The sequence below is a fragment of the Zootermopsis nevadensis genome, unplaced genomic scaffold, assembly GCF_977971745.1.
Source record: "Zootermopsis nevadensis isolate Lab colony 2312 unplaced genomic scaffold, Znev_1.0 Znev_ptg000001l, whole genome shotgun sequence".
Taxonomy (NCBI): Eukaryota; Metazoa; Arthropoda; class Insecta; order Blattodea; family Termopsidae; genus Zootermopsis; species Zootermopsis nevadensis.
In genome coordinates, this window is record NW_028259133.1 from 22,378,282 (window position 1) to 22,402,252 (window position 23,971).

At 39.7% G+C, this 23,971-nt stretch overlaps 2 protein-coding genes across 4 annotated transcripts; both read left to right on the top strand.

The window, feature by feature from the left end:
• Positions 1-543: 543 nt before the first annotated feature.
• Positions 544-8,654, top strand: Hpf1 (Histone PARylation factor 1). Its single transcript, XM_022082053.2, has 7 exons — positions 544-920; positions 1,968-2,214; positions 3,199-3,335; positions 4,620-4,768; positions 5,280-5,518; positions 6,606-6,859; positions 8,318-8,654. Exons 1-7 carry the CDS (start codon positions 717-719, stop codon positions 8,375-8,377), a joined length of 1,290 nt encoding a protein of 429 aa, XP_021937745.1. The 5' UTR covers positions 544-716; the 3' UTR covers positions 8,378-8,654.
• A 2,088-nt stretch (positions 8,655-10,742) lies between these two features.
• On the top strand, positions 10,743-23,418 carry LOC110838655 (uncharacterized). 3 transcript variants are annotated; one of them, XM_022082048.2, is made up of 2 exons: positions 10,743-11,057; positions 18,882-23,418. In XM_022082048.2, exons 1-2 carry the CDS (start codon positions 11,052-11,054, stop codon positions 20,649-20,651), a joined length of 1,776 nt encoding a protein of 591 aa, XP_021937740.1. In that variant the 5' UTR covers positions 10,743-11,051; the 3' UTR covers positions 20,652-23,418. The 3 variants fall into 3 exon arrangements, with proteins under 3 accessions (XP_021937740.1, XP_021937741.1, XP_021937744.1); XM_022082049.2 differs by having other exon boundaries at positions 10,745-11,657; XM_022082052.2 differs by lacking the exon at positions 10,743-11,057 and adding an exon at positions 16,785-17,335.
• Positions 23,419-23,971: the final 553 nt, after the last annotated feature.

The following is a 23,971-nucleotide window of genomic DNA, read 5'->3' on the forward strand; positions in this document are numbered from 1 at the left end:
GCAATGGAAATATTAACCAAACAATATTTTTTCTGTAAACATTAAATGATTGGTACATTTGTAGTTTAAATCCAACAGTGAATTTTCACTACAGTACTGAAAATCATCTTGTATTTTCATGTATCTTATTACCCGTTCCTACGACGATAACGTCGTATTCTGAAGGCAGATCGTCTTCCATATTTTATTTATCTCAAAGTGTAAAAAAATTAGCCAATACAATGTTATCTATTCCCTGTTTTAATTTTTTGACGTTAGCCCATTATTGACCACAAATAGTACCAACATATTGACAGTCGACATGGCCAAAATCAACGGTTGTCAATCGCAAATCAGTACTACCAACTGACGTCAATGTAATATTTCCGTCAGTATTTCCACCTGAAGAAGAGTGCAGAGCCAGCTACCGAAACATAGTAGTATTGTTTTTGAATTTTGAACGATGGAAAAAGACCAGAAAAACAGCAGTGGAAGGGTATATTCATCAGAAAATGCCACACCTGTATTTATTACCGCAGCCCAGGAGCCTTTTTGGGGTTGCATTGTATTCTACGAGGTTGGGGAAGCAATTACATGATCAAGATCGTGAAGCTTGAACTTATAGTGTATGTGCCCGTTCTTTCAACTGTAGTTTAGTTAAATACTTTGGTAAATAACTGATCAGATGTCTCATGTACTGATATGTTTTGTATTTCTGACGAATAAGTCATAGAAAAATGGAAGTGATGGACATTTTAATATTGGTAGTCCTGAATGTTATTTTGTCATTAAGAATGGCGGCTATTGGGTTAGGAGGTTGGGCTGCGGTGCCCACGAACGATGTTGATTCTCGAATACCATGCAGATATGGTCAAAAGTGCTATCAAAAAAATCCTTTACATCACCAAAAGTATAAGCACCCACCAAAGAGAAAATTGGAGGTAAGTTACAGTTATCAATCTAAAATATACGCGGAGGTAGGATGTGGGGTTCTCACGAAGGTGGCTGTCTTCAGGGTTGTATCGTTGTGTAGTCTGGTACAAGTTTAGTAACGTTTCAGAGGCCCTTGCCGCCTCCATCATCAGGGCATCCAGTATTCCTTATGATGACGCTGTGTAACAAAGCATGTGGACTAGCTCGGAGATTTTGGTTACAGCTTGAGATGTGTGATGAGAATCTGAAATTATAGGTGTGAGTGACATTCAAAAATTGAGCCATAAGAGTGTATGTCATTTTTGTGTAGACATAGTTGCATTTCATAGATCCCAGCAAGAAGACAGTTAACAGAAACATAGTCCAAGAATAATATACAGCACAGTAGACCTACCTTAATTGTTAACAGTTGCAAGTATATTTACAAATTTGTGTGTAAAATGACACTGTGCTCAAAATATGTTTTGTCTATGTCATATTGCTATTACAGAGAAACATTGAATGGTTGCTGCAGTGAAGAATCTAGCAGTTTCCTATGTTTTCTATCTTCCTTCACCCATTTTGTACCTGTTTTGGTTACATTAATAGACTTTTGACAGTTCTAAAAGTATTCATTTTAGGCAAATGATCACCACTATTTTAAGTGTGTTTCATTGCAACATGTTTGAATACTTTTCGGTGGAAGACTTAGTTCCCCATTTACTTTATTCTTTGGTTGTTGTTACACAAGAAGGTAGCTGTTTTAATAAAATTGTAAATGGCCAAAACATTTTTTAAGTACATTCTTAAATGTATGATTGTGACTGGTATTCATTGGAGGGAAAATGTAAATTATGTGGTTGTCAGGTTAATTAATTTATATGTGTTTTTTGTCTTCTTTGATGGATTTTTGCTGCCACCATTCAGATGAAATGAAGGTGTATCTTGAATAGCACATAAGTGGAGGATTACCTGACTGGCATGTAGACAGACTGAGCTCCTGGCTGATGTCATGAAATTGCAATTAAACTGTAGACTGACGACTACATTGTTTTATCAGTCTGCTTCTTGTTCAGACCAAAGATGGGATTGTTAAGAAGAAGAAGAAGGAAGTGGCTGCAGCTGACGTACCCATATGCACGGTACCGGTACAGGTTGAGGATGAGTGTAAAGCCCTGAGTGTTTCTAAAGAAGAAGAAGATCTTCCTCCCACACCTGAAAATGAGAAGGAAGCTATCAAGCAGAAATTTCTTGTTGAGATGCCAGAAGATTTTTATTCCTTTTGGTCGTTTTGCCAGTCCCTATCACCAGATAAACCTGAAGGTGTGTTACATCTCTGCTCATTACTCATTAGATGTTGGTTCATTCTAATGTCAATGGTTTGACCTTGGATATGCTTGCTAAGTATATATAAAGATATTAGGATCAGTTCAAATAGGCTGCCTGTCAAACCTGAACAGCTGCAGAGTGCTGTCAGCAAACTGTTAACTCAGATTTTTTTTAATCGGTCTGTTGGACAGCCTCGTCTTGGAAGAATCTATGATATAAAACAACTGTAAATTTTATCATTACATTTTCATCAAAGTTCATCAGGAAATTGCCAGGTTGGGGACCCAACAGAAAATTACCAGTTGTATATCCTTCTGTTCAATCAAACCATTTTCATCATTTTGAGAAATGTTTTGACATTTAAACATCTATGGAAATGGCCACAGGTTGTCCTTTTAGTGCCTGCAATTATTCTGTGACAGTCCTCTTAGCAAAATACATTGAACTGGGTTTATGGATAATGTATTGAAGATTTGTTTTCCAATTTAAGTTATTGTCAATTTATAGGCCCAGAAATTTGGTTGTTTCTTCTCCTTCAATTGTTTTATCCTCAAATCCTGTACCTAGATTAACACAGTTTTTGTTGGTAGTACAAAATTTCATTGTTATTAGATTGTCAGTTTAGGTAAAAATCTTGTTTATGTTTGCAAGATGTTTTGATGCCTTAGTAATCCATTCATTATTTTCAGAGATCATTTTCACTGTTTTGGTGGGGAAACTTGCTTCAGAAATTTAAAGAAGATATTGAGGAAAGTGTTGAATTCTGAATTTACATCATGGCTGTTCAATACCGAGTCCCAGTTTTCATTACTTAGATGTGTTCTTAACAGTGTTTTAATTTATAATTATGTTTTAATATTATAAATAAATCATACAAGAATACAGATTCTGGAAAGGGATTCTGTAGATTTTGATTTTGAATTGAGGCCACTGTAGATATTCATTCTTGAATTTGTTTTATTCTTTGACACATTTCAGAGGCTCTGAAGCATGTTGGCCTTTTGCTTGTAGGCCCATTTGATGTATTGTCAGGAAATCTGAAGAAAGCAAAGAATCGTAAACTGGCCATATATTTAGTACACTGGAGGTATTATTATGACCCTCCAGAATTTCAGGTAAATGAGTTTTTGATTATTCTTTGTGAGCAAAATGGTGCATCAGATTTGCGCGTTTCTCCACCTCCCTCTGTCCGACTATCCTTGAACTTGTTCAGATGGAATTTTATGTTGATAATTCCTAATAAGATTCAACCTAAAATCATTGCTTTGAATTTTTGTGTTTACTTTTTTATAACCATTTTTTTCCTGTCATATGTTTTATTTATTGCAGTTAGAATTCATGACTAAAGCTCTATTATGGGCACATGTGAATGGTATTAAAACTTCCATGCCAACAAAATTGTTGTTGATTTGTGTTTGAATGTGTTCACTATGGATTAAAAATATTTTGTTTAAATATAAATTGAGTACAACCTGTAAAATAACAATGGTCAAAATTAAAATGTAAGTGTTTGAAGGTATATTTATTCTGAACATTGGCAAATAAGGGTTGTAATTTTATCGAATATGTTTATATTACTCCTCCAAACTGAGTATACAGACTAAAGTAATCTCCATTTCTCAAACCTGGGATTTTGCTGTTTTTCGTTAAGCTGCCAGTCCATCGTGGGTTTTTCTTGAAGACATGTTTAGAACTTTTACATCATGTTAGAGACTAAAAAAATGTTACAAAAAAATGTTACAGGACTTGAGATTCGTTGCTGGATCACATATTGTCAGTTTTGAAATTGTCCAATAAAAGCTAGCTTTTAGGATCCCACAATGCAAGAAATACGAATTCACATACAAATTAAGTTTATTAAACCATCTGACAGCATTTCCATGGATAAACAATTAAATAGAAAGTTTTAATTGCCATACTACAGGACTACTAGCTGTACTCTAACTCATGTTAGTGAACATGCAATCAGATGGACTTTGCGTAAGCCACGGGAAGACAAATTCCCCTTAAGGCGTGGCAGTGTGCCTGTTGCTGGTCTCCAGATTTAATTCAGAATTGCGTAAAACTCATTGTGTGGTATTAAAGTTTGTATTATATAATAAACAAAAATAAAATCACCTCTAGTTAATCAGTGTTTTGCCCAGTTTCATGGAAACCCATTAATTGGTACAATAATTATTTGGAGGGAACTACTACTATATGTACAACATACTGTCAAGAAAACCTGATCTTTCAGCAGAATTCTGCAATTAGGGACATCTAACTGTTAAAGTTTTTATACAGATATAGCAGTAGCAATGACCAATTTGAAATGGCACTTGAGCAAAGAATAATAATAAAAATTGCTCACTCTTGTCTGTGAGCATTCAGTTGTTAATGGGAGTATCTTATCATTTCAGACTGTTATCAAGGGTGATGATACTAAGCAGTATCACGTGGGATATTTCCGGGATGACCCCCAGGAGCTGCCTTGTTTTGTGGCCAGCAACGCTGCTGCAGTTGGCTGCACGCTGACTCTGATGGCTGAGAATATTTTTGGGGCTGTTAAGTGAGCTGAATCATTTGTCTGTGCAGTTTTTAGCATTAGTTTTTATGGTGTGGCAGATTTATTGCTTTTGTTCTGCGTAAGTCTGCCACCACGTTCAGTTCGCAGTCAGCTAAATCCAGTTCATACCATAACATTCTGTTTCATTCAGGTTTTATTTGAATCCTATAATAGCGCGGTGTAATGAGACTGCGTTAAAAGGCCCTTTTAATAGTGCAAAGCCTCTTGCCAATATTTGGAGTTTTGTTTTTGAAGCACTACAGCAGATAAGTCTTTGGAATTGCATGTTATTCTGAACCATGTCTGATTCAGCGTGATTTGGGTAAGAATATGGAATGACAGTAACATTTTAAGTTGTGCAATTGGGCCCAGTGTAATTAATATTTTCAGTTAACTTTGACAGTTTGACATTTATCAGAATGAAAGCTGGCTGAAGGAACTGCATGTCCTGTTATTATTTTGAAAGTATAATGATACAGGTTTAAGTGACACACTTTTTTGTATTTATTTCAAGTTGTTACCTACAAGACATGAAGCGGATGTGTGACCCATTTCAAAAGATTAAGGTATCAAAGATTCAAACTGCTCTTCAGTCATGGGCAAAGGATAAAAACTTCCCCTTGGATGTGTCCACTGCAGCAATGAAGGCACGGAACAAGAAAGTAGTGACAAAAACATTTCATAATGCGGGCATGGTTGTCCCATGGAACAAAGAAACTGATTTGGGTTACAGGAAACTAATAGAAACAGATGGTGAGTATTAGAAATTCTTACACGAGTTGTTCTTAGTGGATGGGATTTGTTGCAGTGTAACGAAGGCTTGTCTAAATTATTTTTAAAAATTCTGTTCTTACTTGAAAGAAAACATTTCTGCACTAAAAAGATCAGTTGTTTAATGCTGTGTAAGGAAGTAGTTGTTTTTTATTGTGATAATTACATAAAACCTGCAAATTCACTGGGTCAGATAGAGGGAGAGTAGTTTTGAATGTCAGAGTAGGTGGTACATATAGATACCACTGGGTTTTAAAGGGTTAAGGGATGCAATTCTTTGAGCCAGGCTGTAATTAAATCCAACTTCTTGTTTTAATAATTGGCAATGACGTTTTGGTTTACTGTGTTCTTACTATGTTGACAAGATTGTGAATAGCAAGAAACTTGAATCCTGGGAAACACTTTTTATTTTTTAATTTCTTGTTTCTGACCTTAGTGGATTTCTACTTCAGATAAGAGTCATATGAAACACCTGATTCTGTAAGGGTTGAAAATTGATATCTGTTTCCACTGTGTCTTGGTCATGTTGTGTTTTTGTTCACAGATTAATTCTGTAGTAAAATCTGTTCTCTTAATTGTTCATAAAGTTTCCTTCATCAGTACATATTTGACCCAAAAATGCAGTGTGATTTGTCTCTGTGGCATGTCTGATAATTATATTTTAAAATTGACATTACATTGGTGCATGAGAATGGAAGAATTTGCCTATCAACACACTCTTTTGCTTCCATGTGGTCTCCCATGATCAAGTTATGTGTTTATTAAACCTTTGTTTAATAGGCACAATTATTATACAGTTAAAAGGAATGACATAAATTATGTAAAATATTCATTATTTACACTGACGATGAGAATATTACCAAGGGAAGCAGCACATTCTGTTTGGTTGAACAGTAGCAAAAGCAAGCATAAGAATTCACTTCAGATGATGATGTGCCATTACAAAAGGTACTAAATTTTATTATCCCCCCCCCCCCCCCCCCCAACATTTTAAATTTCTGATGAAAAGGAAAGTAAAGAAATGTTGTTTTTAAGTTTAAATGGATGTGATATTTTATTGTTAACTTAGCAAATCTGAAGCAAATATTGAGGAATGTGTTGGGGAGCAGCTGCAAAATGGAGCGGGATGCTCACCTGGAGAAATTACAGCCTGTTGTTACTGCTGTCAACATTGCCAATGATGAGTGTGATTTTGGAGCAAGTCTTGAGCTGGGTCTCGACTTATTCTGTTTTGGAGGGGAAATATTCCATCGCACAGCACTGAATCTGCTCAAGACTGCATACAGCCTACTTCAAAGGAATGAATTTGCTGTAATAGCAGAGGTATGCACTAACATTAGTCAAAATGTAGCAGAAAATATTGAGAACTAAAATATAATATCATCTTTCTGGAATCATTTCCGTGGCTTGAACTGGAAGTTTTATGTGGGTGGTCAGATGTGTCTGTGTTCTTGAGAGTAATCCATAATAATATTTGGTGATGACAGCAAATTATAAAATCTCTCATTATGTCGTGTCCATTCTGCAAGGTACATCCGGTCTCTTACGTTTAAATGTTCTCGTCAGCGCTCTGTTCCTAAACACCCTCAATCTGTGAGGCAAAGGCTACTTCATATTCTTAATATATTATTTGACATTTGAAGGTTCCATCAGCTGTTCTAGCCATCACTGTTTATGGAAGCTGTGAATCAGACCCACGTTGTCACTGCCCAAAGCTGCCTCGGAGAATCTTTTGGGTGGTGGCATTGCACGTTATTGTTGCTTGATCAATTTATGTTTTCTATTGTGAGGCTGAACTGTAGTAATTATTGAGACATATCACTTTTATCAACTTCATACAAAATTTTATCGAACATCCTTCTCTCAAGGTTGAGTCCATGTGTAGAAAAATTATTGGGGATCATCATTCTGGGTTTTGATATAATAGGTCAACTACTTATCACGTTTTTTGTATTTGTTACATACTAGAGAAAAAAGGGGAGCACAATGAGACAGTACATGATCTGTTCATAGACTTCAAGAAAACATATGATTCAGTTAGAAGGAAAGTGTTCAGTATTTTCAGTGAGTATAGTAAAGTCCGTATAGGTAAACATTTGTCTGACATCTTTAATATTCAAAATGGTCTAAAACAAGGAGATGCTCCTTTGCCACTGCTTTTCAACTTTGTATACAAAACTATAATTTTTCCTGTAGTTTTGTATGAGTGTGAAACTTAGTCTCTAACACTAAGGGAGGAACGTAGACTGAGGGTGTTTGAGAACAGTGCTGTGAAGAATATTTTGACCTAAGAGGGATGAATTGGAGGCTGGAGAAAGTTGCACTCCTCGCCAAATATAATTAGATGAAGTCAGGGAGGATCAGGTGGGCAGGGCATGTTGCCTGCATGGGAGAGAAGAGGAAAGCAAAACAGGGTTTTGGTGGGCGAATCAGAAGGAAAGAGGCCACTAGGAAGACTGAATGATATTAAAATGGATTTTAGAGAAATAGGATGTGTTGTGGATTGTATTCATCTGGCTCAAGATAGGTACCAGAGGCAGGCTCTCAAGAACACAAAATGTTGGGAACTTCTTGAGCGGCTGAGTGAATTGGTTTCTGAGGAAGGACTCTGCTCCATGGAGTAGGTAAGTTGTGAAGCTGATTGGACTTAGAAAGAGCCAGGAAATTACTTATTAACACTAGAAACATCACAGAAGAAACTTACAATATTTTAGTCTCAAAAATTCAGATATTTATACTTTTTCGTATTTCGTAATGTGTTACTTTGTTATACCATTTCAGGCTCATTTGAAGAACAGACGAAAAGGAACAGCTCTCAGTGTAGTGGATCAGGATGCTTGAAGCTGTTGCTGTGTTTGCTAATAAAGACCCATAATTTATTGGAACTACGCTGATGACCTCTGTTTTGAAGTTATATAAAAAGTGAAGCTGGACTAAGTTAAATTCTTTGCACTTGCTTTTGATGTAAATGTTGCAATTAATATTATGTAATAAGAATACTTATGTGTCATTTGAGTTTTGTCAATAACAAATTCCATGTACCTTTTCATGTTTACAATAAGCATGTCAGGGTAATGTCCTGTTTTAAAAAGGGAATATTAAAGAATTTTGAACCTTGTTCTGCCACCTTCAGGGGGTTAAAATGTATACTTTTGTGATTACAGCCTTTACTTTCAGTTAACACCAGAAGCTGGTTCGTGTACACGTCTGCAGCTGTTATAGAACAATATCCCTGTTTATGCTGACGGTAATACACGTACAGAGGCAGGTATTCATCCAGATTATTTGCTGATAAGTTGACTAGAACTATGAGTTCTATAGCAGTTTCATTGTACAGCAGGTCTTTGCCAGTCAGTTTTCATTGTGTGTCTATTTTAACTACTGTATTAAAGTGGAGTCCCAATTATCTGATATAAACAGGACTGAAGGATGATTGGATAAAAAAAATGTTGGAGAGTGTGGAAGATAGATGAAAAAGTTGAGGGTAAATATCAACTCAGTTTGTGATACAAAGATGGTACAATATGACATCTAAATTTGTGAATGAAAGTGTTTATTTTTTAAAATTAGTAATGGGCATTTACTTATTAGCCTCCTTTCTTTGTGCAAGGTCATGCCAGCACCTGAAAAGTATTTGTAGCAACTGAGTACATAAAATGTAGGGGAGTGTGAATAATTGTGCTGCATGCCGAGTTCCGACATAACACGTCGGATATAACAGAGCGCCAGATAATTGGGACTTGACCGTATTACGCTTATGTATCTGCATTTTTAAAATTTCTTTACAAGTGAAAGAAATCCTTAGCTCCTATACAAAGAAATATACATTTTCTGGGGACCAGGGCTGCACAAGCGTACATGTTTTTCCCATAAGGTGTTGGTCTAGCTAACTGGTGTTTTTAACATGTAACCCCCACTGTTCGCAGTGGATTGCTGTATTAAGGAGAAAGTCAGGTCAAAGGCAAGAATATATGGCTTGATATTCCTCTAGTGGAAAGATGTATGTTAGCATATTATGTCAGAAACTTGGAGGAACAGTGCAATGGCCAAGTTAATTTGTTTCAGTGAAGATGGTACAGGAACAAAGACCATAACGTTGAAAAATGTATCGTGGTTTTGAGTTCTGGTGAAGATGGTTTTTCTGTATATCGAAAACTGATTAGAGACAAATTAACTTAAGATTAAAAACACTTGTTTTACCAAAATTATTCTTTTTTGGAATGCTATCCCCCAAAATTATGTGCTGGGACAAGACTTCCGGTTAAACATTTAAGAAAGAGTATAGTAGAATTGACAGTTTTAACAGAATATGCAAAAGATAAACTAGTGATTCTAAAGTACCACTATTATAATACCATTTGAGTTTGCCATCATAACCAGTAATGTTCAAGGTTAGGTTTTAAAAGAACTGGGCATTGATTTAAGAGGTACACGTTTTTGAGGTATGTAAAAGGCTTACATGTACTGGTGCCCACAGGAAAGAAGAAACAAATGTAGTTTGTAAAGGTCTGTGTTGTATTTTAATCATAACAACCACATTTTGTAGGATTTGAGATTTTCTGGGTTATTGCGCCGTGTAGTGGGGTTGAAGTTTACCGACGTTTTGCAGGTTCTTGCTGCCTCTATCATCAGGGCGATGATCGCCATGATGATTGAGCAATCAAAAGGCAGTGTGTTTATAAGTAAAGTGAAGAGATGAGAGTTTGACGCTGGAGTAAGTATTAAGCCCAAAATCGGGTAGAAAATGGAACAGCTGCACAACTAGAAGAGCGTGTTTTGCCAACAAATATTGGCATGTATATACACTCATGCTTCAGGCAATGCAGTGAAGTTGGACGAGCCGTACGTTTTATTTACTGAAATGGGGTAACGATAATGGCACGAATTATTTTATGTCACAAATTAGCAAGAAGCATGCTAGAATATTTAATCCACGTGATAAATGTCGGTGCCATTTTCCTAAATCGTTAAGTTTGGAACATCGATACACCGCATCGTAGCCCTTTCTCAAGCTAATCGATATATCTGGGAATTATAATTTAGACTTCCACCAAAGTCGGTCAATAACCACAATACTTACTGTTGGTATGGGGAGATTATTCAACATTATATTAGTAGGTATTCAATTACGTTTATAATATTAGGTGTGGGTATCTGTCGGTCCCCTTCAAGAATTACACGCATGCCCTGTGCAACATTGTTGTCTCATCAGGGGCGCAGCAGCGTTGAACGTGGGGACGGACGGAAACATTCAGTCCTTATCGAGCTGAGTGCGAAGTAGGGTGTGCGTTAGAAAAAGACCAAGCTAAAAAACAGACTGCTTAATTCCAAGCTTCGGCATAAAGCAAACACATCAAGAAAGGAAGCACCATGCAGCAGCAATTCCTGGAACTAACCGTCATAAGCCCTTTTAGATTTATCAAACTGAATTTTCTTCATAATCTTCGAGCATCTCGAGGAAACGGGATGGGTCTGCACACGTGACTTAAATATTTACAAATTTCCTCCAACTTAAATGAAGGTAAATATCATATACAGAAAGTAATCTGATATGGGGAGAACAGGAAAGTCAGTTTGTCCTGTAATTGTGACGGAAATGTGGTGCTGTTATGTGTCTAAGATGGCGATGTTTTGGTTATAATGGGACCCTTAGAAGTGTGGGTTCAGTGAAATGTTTGAACAGGTAGAACGCATTGAAATGTGACGAACCCGTAGTAATATGTTCCGTAAGATTTGTCTGTTAATGTAACTTTAAGTTCTGCTTTTGTGATAATGAACGTTTCAAAAGCAGCATTTAGATTCAACAAAGTGCTCGGAAAGGGAACATTTTATAGACCGCAACTGACGCAAGAGAAGCTACAGGTGTGAGTTGTTTCTTACGTTTATATCAGTGTAATTCTAATAAGAGAAGGAACCTAATGGAGTTTGTGAGTACGATCTGATGCATAGTTCGTGTGGCGAATATAGGGCGGAAGAGAAATATGGCACTATGGGTTGTTATTAAAGGGCGTGTTCTGTTCCAAGTGTGTCTTATAGGTGTTGAAACCCGGGGTAATCTGCGCAAAAGAAACAGAAAACGTGAAGAAAATCAACACGTGTTTCTTCAAAGAGTCTGAGCTCGGTAAGTGTTTTTCTCAACTCGTATTATTGCCATAATTTTGTTTCTGTTGATTGAAGTGCAGCTGTTTTAAAGCAACAACTGCAGTATCGCCAAATCTTGATCTGTTCGTACTGTTTCATGTTTTTCAGTTACACTTTAAATCAACAAAGCCAAAGAACGAATACCATCTCCCTAAAATTTCACCAACAGTTTGTACCAGACTGAAAGAAGTGGTTTTTTTAGTAGTATAATAATTGATTTGACATTAGTCAATTCATTTACAAGGCAGCTGTGTTTTGCATGAAAATTAATGGCTTTTATTTGTATGTTGCTTCAGAATATGCATTGGCCATGACCTACTTTGAGATATTCTGTAGAGTTTGCTTATTTTCGAAGAAATTTACATGCTGTCGACATGGAATAGTGTTACAAATGATATTACTAAAAATTTCATTGGGAAATATCATTCCTATTGCTTTAAGTTTTAACATCTCTGCCAAGCTTTCAGCATCATCATTTCTTTGGCATAAAATTGCTCTGTCAATGTTTTATGTAACAAAGACGTGCCCTCATAGTTCTCGTTGTTAGTGAACGCGGATTTTGCAGGTTGTTCTTTCATAGAAACGACGTTACTTTCTACAGATGCGTAAGTTTTACTGCCGTATATTACAACCCATAAGCGTCACTTTTTCGGCTGTATCGGGGGTACTCTTCCTTTGAAGTTCTGGGGCCACCCTCACCCATTCTTATTGCCTTGCGTGTCGCCGAATACAAATTTCTCTTTGTTGAAACTTCGTGGTTTTCCTTGTGTTCACCCTCTGCTCGCTTTAGGTGCAGTCAGAAGAGCGGTTACAGAGTAAGATCTAACTCGGGAATGCAAGGATTTGTAAGGAGACGTTTAGAATTGCCGAGCACGAATGAAAGTGATGTGTTTTACTGCAGAAGGACGAGATCATTAGACTTTTTTGGGTTTTGTTGTAACTCGTGACAAAGTGCCGGGAAAGTTTGAAAAATATTCACACAACATGAAAGTTTCTCCTGTGAGTTCTTGCACGAATCAGTAGGCGTCTTGTTGCTTGTGGAAGAGGCGTTTACTGCACTGAACTTGAATATTTATGTTAAACATTTCCAAATATAACAATTTATGAGAAAATAATTCTACAGCATAATGATGTATTATCACGAATGTGCGTAACAAATCTACAGAGTTATGAAACCAAACTATTGACGTATTTCAGATGCATGCCAGCTTAAGCCTCTCAACGCCACTGATTTTGTCTGTTCATTGTACAGTAACGTTGGTCTTCCTTTCAGGAGGCAGAGACTGTTGATCCTAAATGTGGATTTTATTTGTTTACTCCAACCGCCTGAATTCTTTGTTACTGGTGTATACACACAGAGCCTAAAATAAGATTTCTGCGTAATGTAGCAACTGATTTCACAGCAAGCAACGAGAAAAGTGAAAATAATGCTGTGTGTGCTTTCAACCAAAGCACGACAGTCTTTGGATTCCGAGATTTCATACAAAGTCGAAACCGTATGACAATAATAGACATCGTAATTTAGCCACTTCATTAGTTTCTCGCGAACAGAATTTAGGCAGATTCCATTTCGTGCTTTCAGAAGTTGGCAACGGCGTGTTACGACCTAGGACGGTAACAAGTGCGAAGTATAACAATCGCCCGAATAAAGTATTTGATTGATATTCATTGTTAGTATCCGAAGGGAAACTTTTTTCAGATAAATTACGTGAGATGTGCGGGCGGTAAGTTCAGGTCATAAGAACGTTTGTTGCAGTCGAATTGTGAGTCAGCGAAGGCTTGAAGCACATTTCTTGTGGCTTGCGATGCTCTTTCAATTTAGTTGATTCAGTTGAAGTCGACGTCAGTGAACGGTTCAAAGCGGCGTCTCTGCTTTCAGTATCAAGTAGCTGCACTTTCTTTGGGGGTAAAGTCTTAAAGGTTACTTTTCTGTAGTGCCGAAGGAAGTGCTCCTGTCCGTCCGCACATTTCGGCAAGGAAAAGCCGCTGCTGGTAGCACAGCGGGTTTTGTTACGTGAAGCGATCCTTTTTTGTAGTCTGCTTGGACGGCATGACGAATGGCGGTGTAATGGAAGACCTGAATACATTCTGCTACTTTGTACAAGTGAAAGCTTCCAGTCGTCACTCCATCTCCGTTTTAAAACAAACTTTCCTGAAATAATGAAGCTGCTAACTTATTATAACAGTCTTCATGCACACACACAGGAAAGTAACTGAGGTGATATTAATAGTTTTAATGGCTATCGATCAGCGAAATATTTTCTCTTTTCCTTGCGTCCGGCCGAAGTGTCACAGCGACATTGCTCGTCCGTACGTTCCCACCCAAATGACACCTGCACATGAAATCATTTGTCACGGATTTATGCCACTACTGCGTTCAAGGCCCGGACTAATGGAGCAGGCAGGATCTCTCCGTCTCCTTGTATAAATTCAGTGAAGCTATTTCAGGGTTCATTCAAAACAAATACCACACGGTTCTTCTGTGCAAGCGCCTCGCACATCGGTTCTGCTCTGAATTCGTCTCTCGTCTATGGACCAGAAATCACGCGCGCTGCATCGGCTCTGTTACTAGCAAAGTAATGAATGTGCTGGTCGGTCACATTCCTTAGTTTGAACAGTTCAGGAGGCTGCTGCAGGATGTCTCTTTGCTCTTATGAATGGTTTCGCCTCCCCTAAGACAGTCGAGTTATCCTTGAACCCGAAGGCTCGACGCTTTCTTACTCAAAGCCCGCGACTGAACCGACACAAAAGACGCCAGACTTTAAAACATTTTTCGCTGAGGCACTCTTTAATATTATCCTCCCAAAGCGTCGCCTTTCACCGTAACAACTGCGGGTCCTGAAGTCGTATTCCCCAGTCCCTTGGGTCCAAATATTCTTCTCGGTTGGCGCCTAATTCTGTTCTTTCAGACTTTGTCAGGAAGAAGTCTTCATAATTTTGTAAATTGCGCTTCGGATTTTCAGAGTACCAGTAATTGTTGTATGAGGGCATTTTTCTAGACTTTGGTTTCGAAATGTAGAAATTATAGTTTATTCTACAGAGAATTTAACATCGTCGCTGTCTTGCTAAAACAGGAATTTGTTGTGAAGTGGACGCCCATCAGACAAATATTTACCCAAACAGGCTTCATTGAAGGTTCTTTCCAAACAGCTTTTACTACCAAACGGCGACAGGAGACATTTATTGCATTCCAGGCTGCAAGCCGTGCGCCAGTTGCTGAATGAGAGAACTGCCTTCGCCACGCTTTTGTTCCGCTCCGGCTAAAATGTTTATTTGTCCGAGCCAAGAATTCTGTGGATGCAACAGCACTTATTTCTGATAATAATAAAAAAGTGCGTTTGATCGCATTACGTCACACATGACGCGAACTGTTTGGGTTCTGTTCGTGAATACACCATGCTGGAACCTGCGCAACTGGCGTGAGCAGCGGCCTAGCAACAAACATGTGACCTTGACCCGAATGTTACGCCGGAGCCTCAGATTTCGATTTCATTTCGTGATTGTGGTCCACGTCTCCCAGCTTCGGTCTTCTGCACGAGGCGCAAAATACGATCTTGGCAAGTTCGGGCACATGCAGGGTTAACGAGAGGATTTTTACAAGCCCAGAACGTGAGAAAAGGCAGCTAAGCCACAGCCAGCTTTCTCGTGGTATAGACTAGGCGCATCTTGGACAGCTGCATTCTGCCAGATAATAATTTTCTTCGTTGACGTTTCTGACAGGCATATTAGAAAAATTTCGTCTGTCGGACGACGTTTTGTGTGTGTGGTGGTCCGTGGTCTGTTATACGTGATGCATTTTTACTCTTTCGGACGCTTGGTTTGTTCTCTTCGTCAGGTCGACTTACCCTGGAGGTGTGAGGTACTTTAAGTCAGTAAGCCTTTTACCCACAGACGAATATCGTGCTGAAGTTTCAGGAAGTCTGAAGCCAGCTGAAGAGTACAGTCCGTTTTCACTGGTAGAATCATTGCGTGGAGCATTTTCAATTTGTTTCAGTGGAATTCCTTCCTGTTCGCATGTTTCGGACTAGTCGTTCGCCGTCTGCTTCGCTGCCAGACTGATCTCGTCAATGCGTCGGTTAACTGCCGTCTGGCCGTGGCGTCTTGCGCACGAGACGGTCTTCTGAATGCATTTCGGGGTGCTCACTCTCAAGTAAATATAGCCTACGCGTTTGCTTGAGTTCTTCGGCTTACACCGAGACATATTTCGTAAGACTGGAAAACTCCCAGCTCCTGCAATTTCGTTTTAGTGATGAGCTAGATAAGTGCAGTCGCCTGTGCTGTTAGGCGTTCTTTGCGCGATGCGCACAAAATGAACGCGCTCCGGACCGGTCGTTTCTGCAAATATTTCTGTTCGAGAACCGCTGGACGGATTTGGATACAATTTGGTACGGGAATTATGCCACCGAAAAGGCAAGTCCTACTCTTAAAGCTTGGAACGGTACGTACAAACCGCGCCAAGGTCCGAGTTTCGCTCCGTTCTGGCGGCTGCCGGACGGGACGCTCGGGATTCAGTTGAAGACCAGCGCAGATGGAAAGGGTCTTCGGCAGTAGCAGTGGGCCCAGTTGAACGATGTCACGTACAGGGCATTGGCGGGTCCTTGATTTGGTTTTGCCCTTCAAGACTGAACGCAGGAGAAAGACTCTCGTTACTGGGTGACGTCAGACGAAGTAAATGTTAAAACGCTGAGCTTCACCGCGATTCAAAGAAAAGAAGTTTCTCTGTTGAAACGTTTCTTCAGCGATTAAGGACATACAAAATGTGAAATTGTCCTCGTGCATCTGCTTTGGCCGCCACTGGTCCGGGTGAGTTCAGAAACTGTTGCTATGGCAACCGTCGATCAGATATGACGTCAGACAGTACGGTAGTCGATTGACGGGAGAGTGAAGTGGGAATGTCTTGTGTGCAAGAACACAATGAGAACTTACCACCCCACGTGTTACATATTCGTGGGTGTATCAGCTCTTTTCAACACGCGTTACGTGATAATCGCTTCCTGCTCATTTACTTAAATTACTTGTCGTTTCGTACAACATACAGCAAAACGTCCGTTTTCCGTATGGATTTTCTTTAGTAAACTCCACTGCTTGTTTTTAAAGGGGATGTACCTCATGGATCGGATACTAATGTAAGGGCAGGTTCTTACCAGATCAATGAACGTCGGTCCTGAAAAGCTTTTTCACTTTACGAGAAACGTTTGACACTTTGCTTTCCCGCCATTCTTTAATTTTCGTGAAACGCTCAAGAACGCTCAGCTTTTCTAACGTTCGCATCGGAAACCGGCAAGAATCGGATGACGCCGTGTGGGCCACACGAGAGACGCGAGCCCACTGAAGTGCACTCCGCTCGCCGCATGGGGCAGAGTCCCACTTGACTGACATTCGCCGCTTTTTCTGGATCGCTGTCGTGTTCACTGGACCACATCGCGAGCGACGTATCTCCAGTCTAAATTCCCACGTCATGTTCTTTAAGGTCTCTTTTGACGTCACGCCACATCAACGCAGTCGTCTCTTGCAAATGCTTCATGTCGTCCTCCTAATAAGTATGTTACAGAATCAATTCAGTAAGAATCGTAAAGTGATAAAGTGAGTTGTCTTTAAGTTCCTGTCTAGTCCCGTAAACTTAGCGCCAGCTGCATTTTAAGCCGGGACCGTGGAATAGTGAGTATTGATTATTAGGAAGAGCCTTTGACCTGAAGTCACATAACACACTCTTGCCTCGACATGAAGTCACCTGTGATCGCGGGACCCCGTGGCTGTGTCCATCTTGCAACATTTCTGGTTGGCAATCATTTCGGAAGACGGAGGAGCATCTGATCAACCTTAAAGAGAATCTGAATTGGCAGAAAGAATTGATTCGGCGTTGCTTTGCAGTAGTTAGTAAACCAGTTTAGAAGAATCGTTTTTCGATGTCGAAGAGGATAAATAACGTTCCGTGAGACACTTGTGTCTGCAGGATTACTTTTGTTGTACCAACATGCGTTTAACAGAATACCGCGTGGAATTTTGTTCCTGTGCCTTTGACCCTAAAATGAATCGAGGGCCCAAACTTCATGTGATACTTTGAGCTCCTTTTTCGTTCCCCTGCGAGCAGACTGCACTGCATTGCCCTGTTTAAATCAGCAGCCGAGGACTTTGCTTTCGACGACTGTTCCGTAGATTTGGGAGTCGAAGGAGTGCGACGACGACAACAGGTGGTGTCACAGAGTGACTGAAAAGCCAAGAAAATGATTTTCTCTCATCTCCTGTCCAAATATTGTCTTCCGCACTTCGTTCTGCGCTCCTCCATTACTGTAGGAAATGAGTTAGACGCAATTAATGTCAACGAGTCTTGGGAGGCGGTGCCATGAGATTTTAACTTGCCTTGTAGTCTTCATTGCACGACCCTAACAGCTGCGAGTTCGGTACAGATCGTGTTAAAGAGGATGTGTTGTAACATTCCTTTGTAGCTTCTTAAGAGCAGATGTTCCGACTGCGCTGTACTTCGTGCGTTAGAAATTTGTATTCGGGAAGTCAGCTGCCGTCCTCACCGAGGTTTATCGTGATTTTGCTCAGTCCACGATGCAAATGTTGGGATATTACTTCAAAACAGGCCGCATCCTTCTTAAGCTTTGGTTTTTGAATAAACTATAAATAGCTTTAACGTCCATGTTTTCGTGATTCAGTAACCACTGTTCGTGTTGCTTAACAACGCACAGGACGAAAGCCCCTGCTTCTTGTACGCAGGTTGAAGACCAGGCTACATCTCGTTTTGGCCTACGCAGTTCATTTGAAGGAAGTAATTTATGGGCGAGTTTCTATAGCAACGCGTTTCCAACGCAAACACAAAATAACAAGTTTTGCGCCTACGTAGCAGGTAAACGTGGCGATCATAAGATTGTGTTATTCATGTAATGTGCTCCCTCTGGACGTTTCTTAAGCCCAACAGTTACTGTGGGACAGCATCGATATTATTGCCTGAACGAGGTTCTCACTTCGTGGCCCGCGTACGTTTCTTGCGTCTCAGCCTGTTTGACGAAACGTAGAAATCGCTGTCCTCATAGCATTGACGACATCGGAAACAGTCACGCAGAGAATTAAGTGTGGTGAAAGAGGGAAGACTTGTTACAGCCTATTACTGCATGTGGTTGTTCGTTTGAATGCCTCAGCAAATTGAAACTACGTCGTATTACTGGGTCGTTTATTAGTGCGTGTTGTTGTTCCACAGAAGTCGTGGCCGATCCCATGCAGGATGGAGGCCATCAACCAGACGACAGGCGACGTGGACAGTGCGACGATCAGCTTGCGGGAGCAGACGAGGCTCGACTTCTACCGTACGTACGACGTGATGACGGGAGTTCGGATCGCTGCCACCCTGGGAGGCTTCTTCAGCCTGATGGTGCTTCTCGTCGTGTACAAGAGCAAGTGCAAGTCGAAGTCTCTCAGCGACGAGCACTTGAGCGCTGCGGCAGCCGCGGTTGCCGTCGAGGACGAGGAGCACCACCAGCAGCTAGCTGTTCGCGCACTGTGTATCGGCCCGCGCCGGTCGCTTGGCAACATGAGCGCCCCGGCTTTGGTCATAGCGCGAGGCGCGAGGCGCTTCTCTTCCATCGGGGGGTACTCCGCCCTGGAGCCTCCCTCCCGTTACTACTGCCAGCGGGGCAAGAGTCTTTCTGGTTCGGCGCTCAAGTTCCACATGCGGAGTGACGAGGTGCCTTCCTTTGCGACGACAGACAGAACTCACAACGACGCTGAAGGGAAAGAACAGGATTCCGTGTCGGCTAGCCCGTGCTGCTATCACCAGTTTCTGACGGTTCCATCGGGCCCGGATGTGCGTAGACTCAGTTCCATTACATGCTCAAGCTCTGATACTTCCTACCTCGAGCGACGAGGATCCGCAGTCGAAATGGGAATCCCTGCTCCTCCTCCGTTCCCTCACAGATCCCGTGGCAAAGGACGCAACGATCACCAAACCACCATGGCAGAAGAACCCTGGGACTTTTATTACCCAATAGACATCCAGGTGATTCAGCCAACGCCAGAAGTGTCGCCATGTGGAAGTGAAAGAACATTGTACGACCATCCAATGGAGTTAGTACCATCAGGACTCAGACCTCCATCACGGGGTTCCATAGCAGAGTCGGCGACGTCCAGTGTGAGTGTTCCTACAAGATTAGCTCCTCTTGCGTCTATTAGCAGTGTCGGTGGTTCCCTTACAGATTACCCGGACTTCGACGATTTGCATTCCATAGGCTCAGATTCAGTGTTTCTGGACGAGGGCAAAGAACTGGACACTGAAGATGAAGTTGAGGGTTTCTCCACCGATAGTGAAGATGATGGTTTTAATAATTATAACGATGTGCGTGGGCAAAGACGCCCTTGGGAGAAAATGGAAGGAGCAGGGTCTGCAGTACCTCTTGCACAACCTGCATCTCCCTTTCACAGGTCACTTGCACCTATCTGTCATTGGGGAGCAGAATGCAGCAATGGATTTCACTCCAGACGACACCTCTCCACCCCGGAGTGTCATCATTACCACGTCTGCAAAAACAAATCATCTCGTGCAAGAATCAGTGCTGAAGTGGTAGAGACAGCATCCCATTCTAAAAGAGTGGATCTGCTGACCTCTAGTAGGCTGTGTGAAACCCAAGTACCTGTGAGTGACATATCCCAGAGGCCACAATATCCACTTCCGGTTAAGGAAACCAGTAGCACGTCTAGCAGCGACAGCTTGACTCTGCTCAGTAACTCACGTGCAAATTCACAGCGACTGCTGGTAAACAGAGTAAGCGCTGACAAGTCTTCTTACCGAGGTGCGAAATCTTTTGAGAGCCTAACAACCACATCCATTCCTTCCTCTTCCTCAAACATGCCAGGCCTGCCTTCCTTGCCTCTGCTTAGCCGCAGCTCATGCGAACACCTCATCAGAGCTCTGAACGAGAAAACTTCAGCACCGCCAATAAAAAATTGCTCCTGGTCCCAAGAAACATTATTTTAATTGTTGAAAAATGCACCATATCCGATCTGACAGGGTCACTTTTCCAGAATATTTTTTCAGCAAAGTTCGCAGACGTTTCTGTGAAGAGAAAAACTTGGAACATCACCAACTGCGGCTGTAGTGTTTAAGTAACAAAAATAATCAGGGTCTCAAGAAATCTTTGAGTCTGAAGGAACATAATTGTGTTTTATTCACTGGTCACCCATTGTAATGAAACCTGACAATTTCCAAATATGTACATGAAGTAACCTGACGATGTAAATTATTAATTGAACGTTGAAACCCAGTCCGAAGTGCTAATATATTCCACATGTATTCTTTGTGATGTTACATACTTCATTGGCCTTAGTGTGTATATTTATTGCTGACGCAGATCTCGCAGGAGAACAATTAAAATTAATTTCTTCTTCACAAGGGGACTTCCAGATGTTAATGAGATGTGTATTTTATATTAGTGAAATTTTTGTGAGAAAATCGATAAAATTTAATTTGAGCTTCACGTGAAGCGTGGTTATATTTGACTGATACCAATCAAAATTAAACTAGTGTGACAACTTTTAACTTTGACCCCAATACCAGATTTCTTTGAAATCTGATCAGCAACTTTGTAAATGAGACGGGCGGACGTATAATAACATTACGGTTAATGAAATTCCATTCTTCATAGGGTCCCAGATAACAGGAAACATTATTTTCGTACTTTGCCACCTGGGACAGTAGTGAGTGTCTATAGCGTTATTTTTGTATGGATTTTATCAGCTTCTATTCCATGGTGCTTCTTCAAGAATTGATGAGGCATAAAGAATCAGAAGACAAATGCTGTAAACTTTGCCAAGTTGGGATAGTTCTAGATCATGCGGTGTGAAGTCTGGGAATGATCTGCTGCAGTGCGTATCATTTTCCAGTATAGGTCCATATCTTGTGTTGAGTTGGGCTGCCTATCTGCTTTGGAGAAACAATTGAAGTTTTTCAAAAATTGAAAATTTTTATAGAGAAAACGATGAACTTCTTCAAACCATACTTTCACACAGCTTTAACTTGGTGAATAGAATTTGGATGAATAATGTTAAATACAGTTCAAATTTCTAAGTACACATGAACTGAACCAAATGGAATTAAAAACCTCTCATATTGTTAGTACATTACTTTCTTCGATGTCCATTTGTCTCCTGACATTTACAGAAGTGTGTCGTGGTTGGAAGGTTTCCAGCCGTGAAAGTTATTCTCTGATATGCAGTGCTGCCTGTACAATTTTAAACCTTAATCCGCTGGGAAGCAATCAGAATAAAACACATCCCGTAGCCACTGTACCTGTAGCTGGAGTTGATGTGTACTTTTATGACTTATTCCTTGAGCCCACCTGTTTGTAGACCCTGGTGGCATTTTTGTGCTGAAACTCTAATTTTCTGCATTGCTAGAATGGAGAGGGATTTTTTTTTTTTTTGAAGAATTAAAGCAACACTGTGGACTCTAATATAATAAGTGTTCATAACACAGAATAGCAATCATAGTCCATGAAGAAATATAGTCTCAAATATTTTGAAAAAAAATTACTACATATTTAGAGATCAAAAAATGTAAGAGATGATATTACTTTTTTTTGTACTGAATTATCCCTGTGTGAAAACCTACTGTCTTTCTATGATGAGAACTAATTCTATCAGAATACAAAAGCTCAATGTCAGGTAATCAAAACTGGGTAATCCAATTCAGTTAAATCTCTATGTTGGTTTCTGCCTTAGAGCAATGTACTTTCATAATCGTGTGTGTATTTTGGTGTTTTTACATGTTTCCAACAATTCAACATGGCAAACAAACTACTGTCTGTGCTCTGTTTGTTATTAATTTATTTCAGTTTGTATGCTAAATAAATGTGGGGAATGAGGGCATGTAACTTTTGCTTAGTGACTTCTTGTAATAATAAAGTAAAGCAAATGGAGATTAGTCAGTAAGTGACAGCCAACCATGATGAACTGTAATGTAGCTTCCCAAACTTGGCAAATCAGTTTTCAATTAACTGAAACTGTCTTATTATATGGGTTACAGTAGTCTGGGGCCCAACATATTCGTTTTGCTATTAAAATTATATTGATTCCGTTTTAAAAACACAACTGCTGTCCATTTCGGCTAAACTTACCAGAGAAGAAAGTAGCACACAGTATGAAAATCAGCACATTACTTCACAGCTCTGTCATTATTATTACTGAGTATTAATGTCGAGTTGGGTGTCTTACTAATTTCAGTGAATCTGTGTACGATTCTTCACAATTTTGTATGCATTTGCCATGACATCACTAATACAGTATACTCCTTAATCAATAAACTTTATTTGTTAAAAGTGAGTCAGATGAAATCTTATTTCTTCTCCCATTTTTCTATAGTTGATGCAGCAAGGAATTTGGAAGGAGGTTATACTGTTTCTCAAAATACTTATTTTTGCAAATTGTTTAAATGACCACCAGCAGTTGCCAGTTTCGTGATGCTCTTAGTAAATACTGAGAAAGGAACGATTTTTACAAAGTATTACATTTATTTTCCTAAAAGAAGTTGTGTAGTGAAAGCCTATGTGAGTATAACAAAATATATTATAGTGATATTAGTGTGTGTGTGTATACACATACACACACAATATAAATTCAATATCATTTATGAAACTGTTAACAGAGCTAAACTGTGTAAATGCCTTCATTTTATTGTAGAAGACACCATAAATATTGTATAAACGTTAATGCTAATAAATTGAAAATAAATGTTATATAAATGCTAATACATTTCACAGCAAACTTTGTTCAGTGTTATGTGTGTTTTGCCTAGGTCCCTTTGTATGTCTCACAGCAAGACAGTGAAATGCAGACACTGGAGGAAAATATGAATTAAAGGATTAGTTTTTACACCAATGGAAGCTTCATTGCTTCAGGATGTGGGAATGCAGTATTTAGATTATAGAATTTCCACATTCATTTAGGATCCCAGTAGTTTTCCTTGACATTCTTAATTTTCTTCAGTTGCATATAAATATTTCTCTTCCTTAATTTACTGCCTTAGATGTTCATAATCAAAATATTTTTGAAGGACCATATGACTTTGATAAATTCAACAGCTTACTTTCTGGGAACAATTCTGCCCTAATCAAGTTTTTTTTTCATGGTTACAAAATAAAATTGTGAATGGCAGGACAGGAGAAGTGTTTCCTTTTTGTTATTTTACAATGATTGTAAATTCCGGGCAAGTTGGAGCATTATATTACTATGTTTTGCTCACAGCTTAGCATAATTTATAACAAGTACGAGAAATCCATAACGCCTAATTTGTAATTGGCG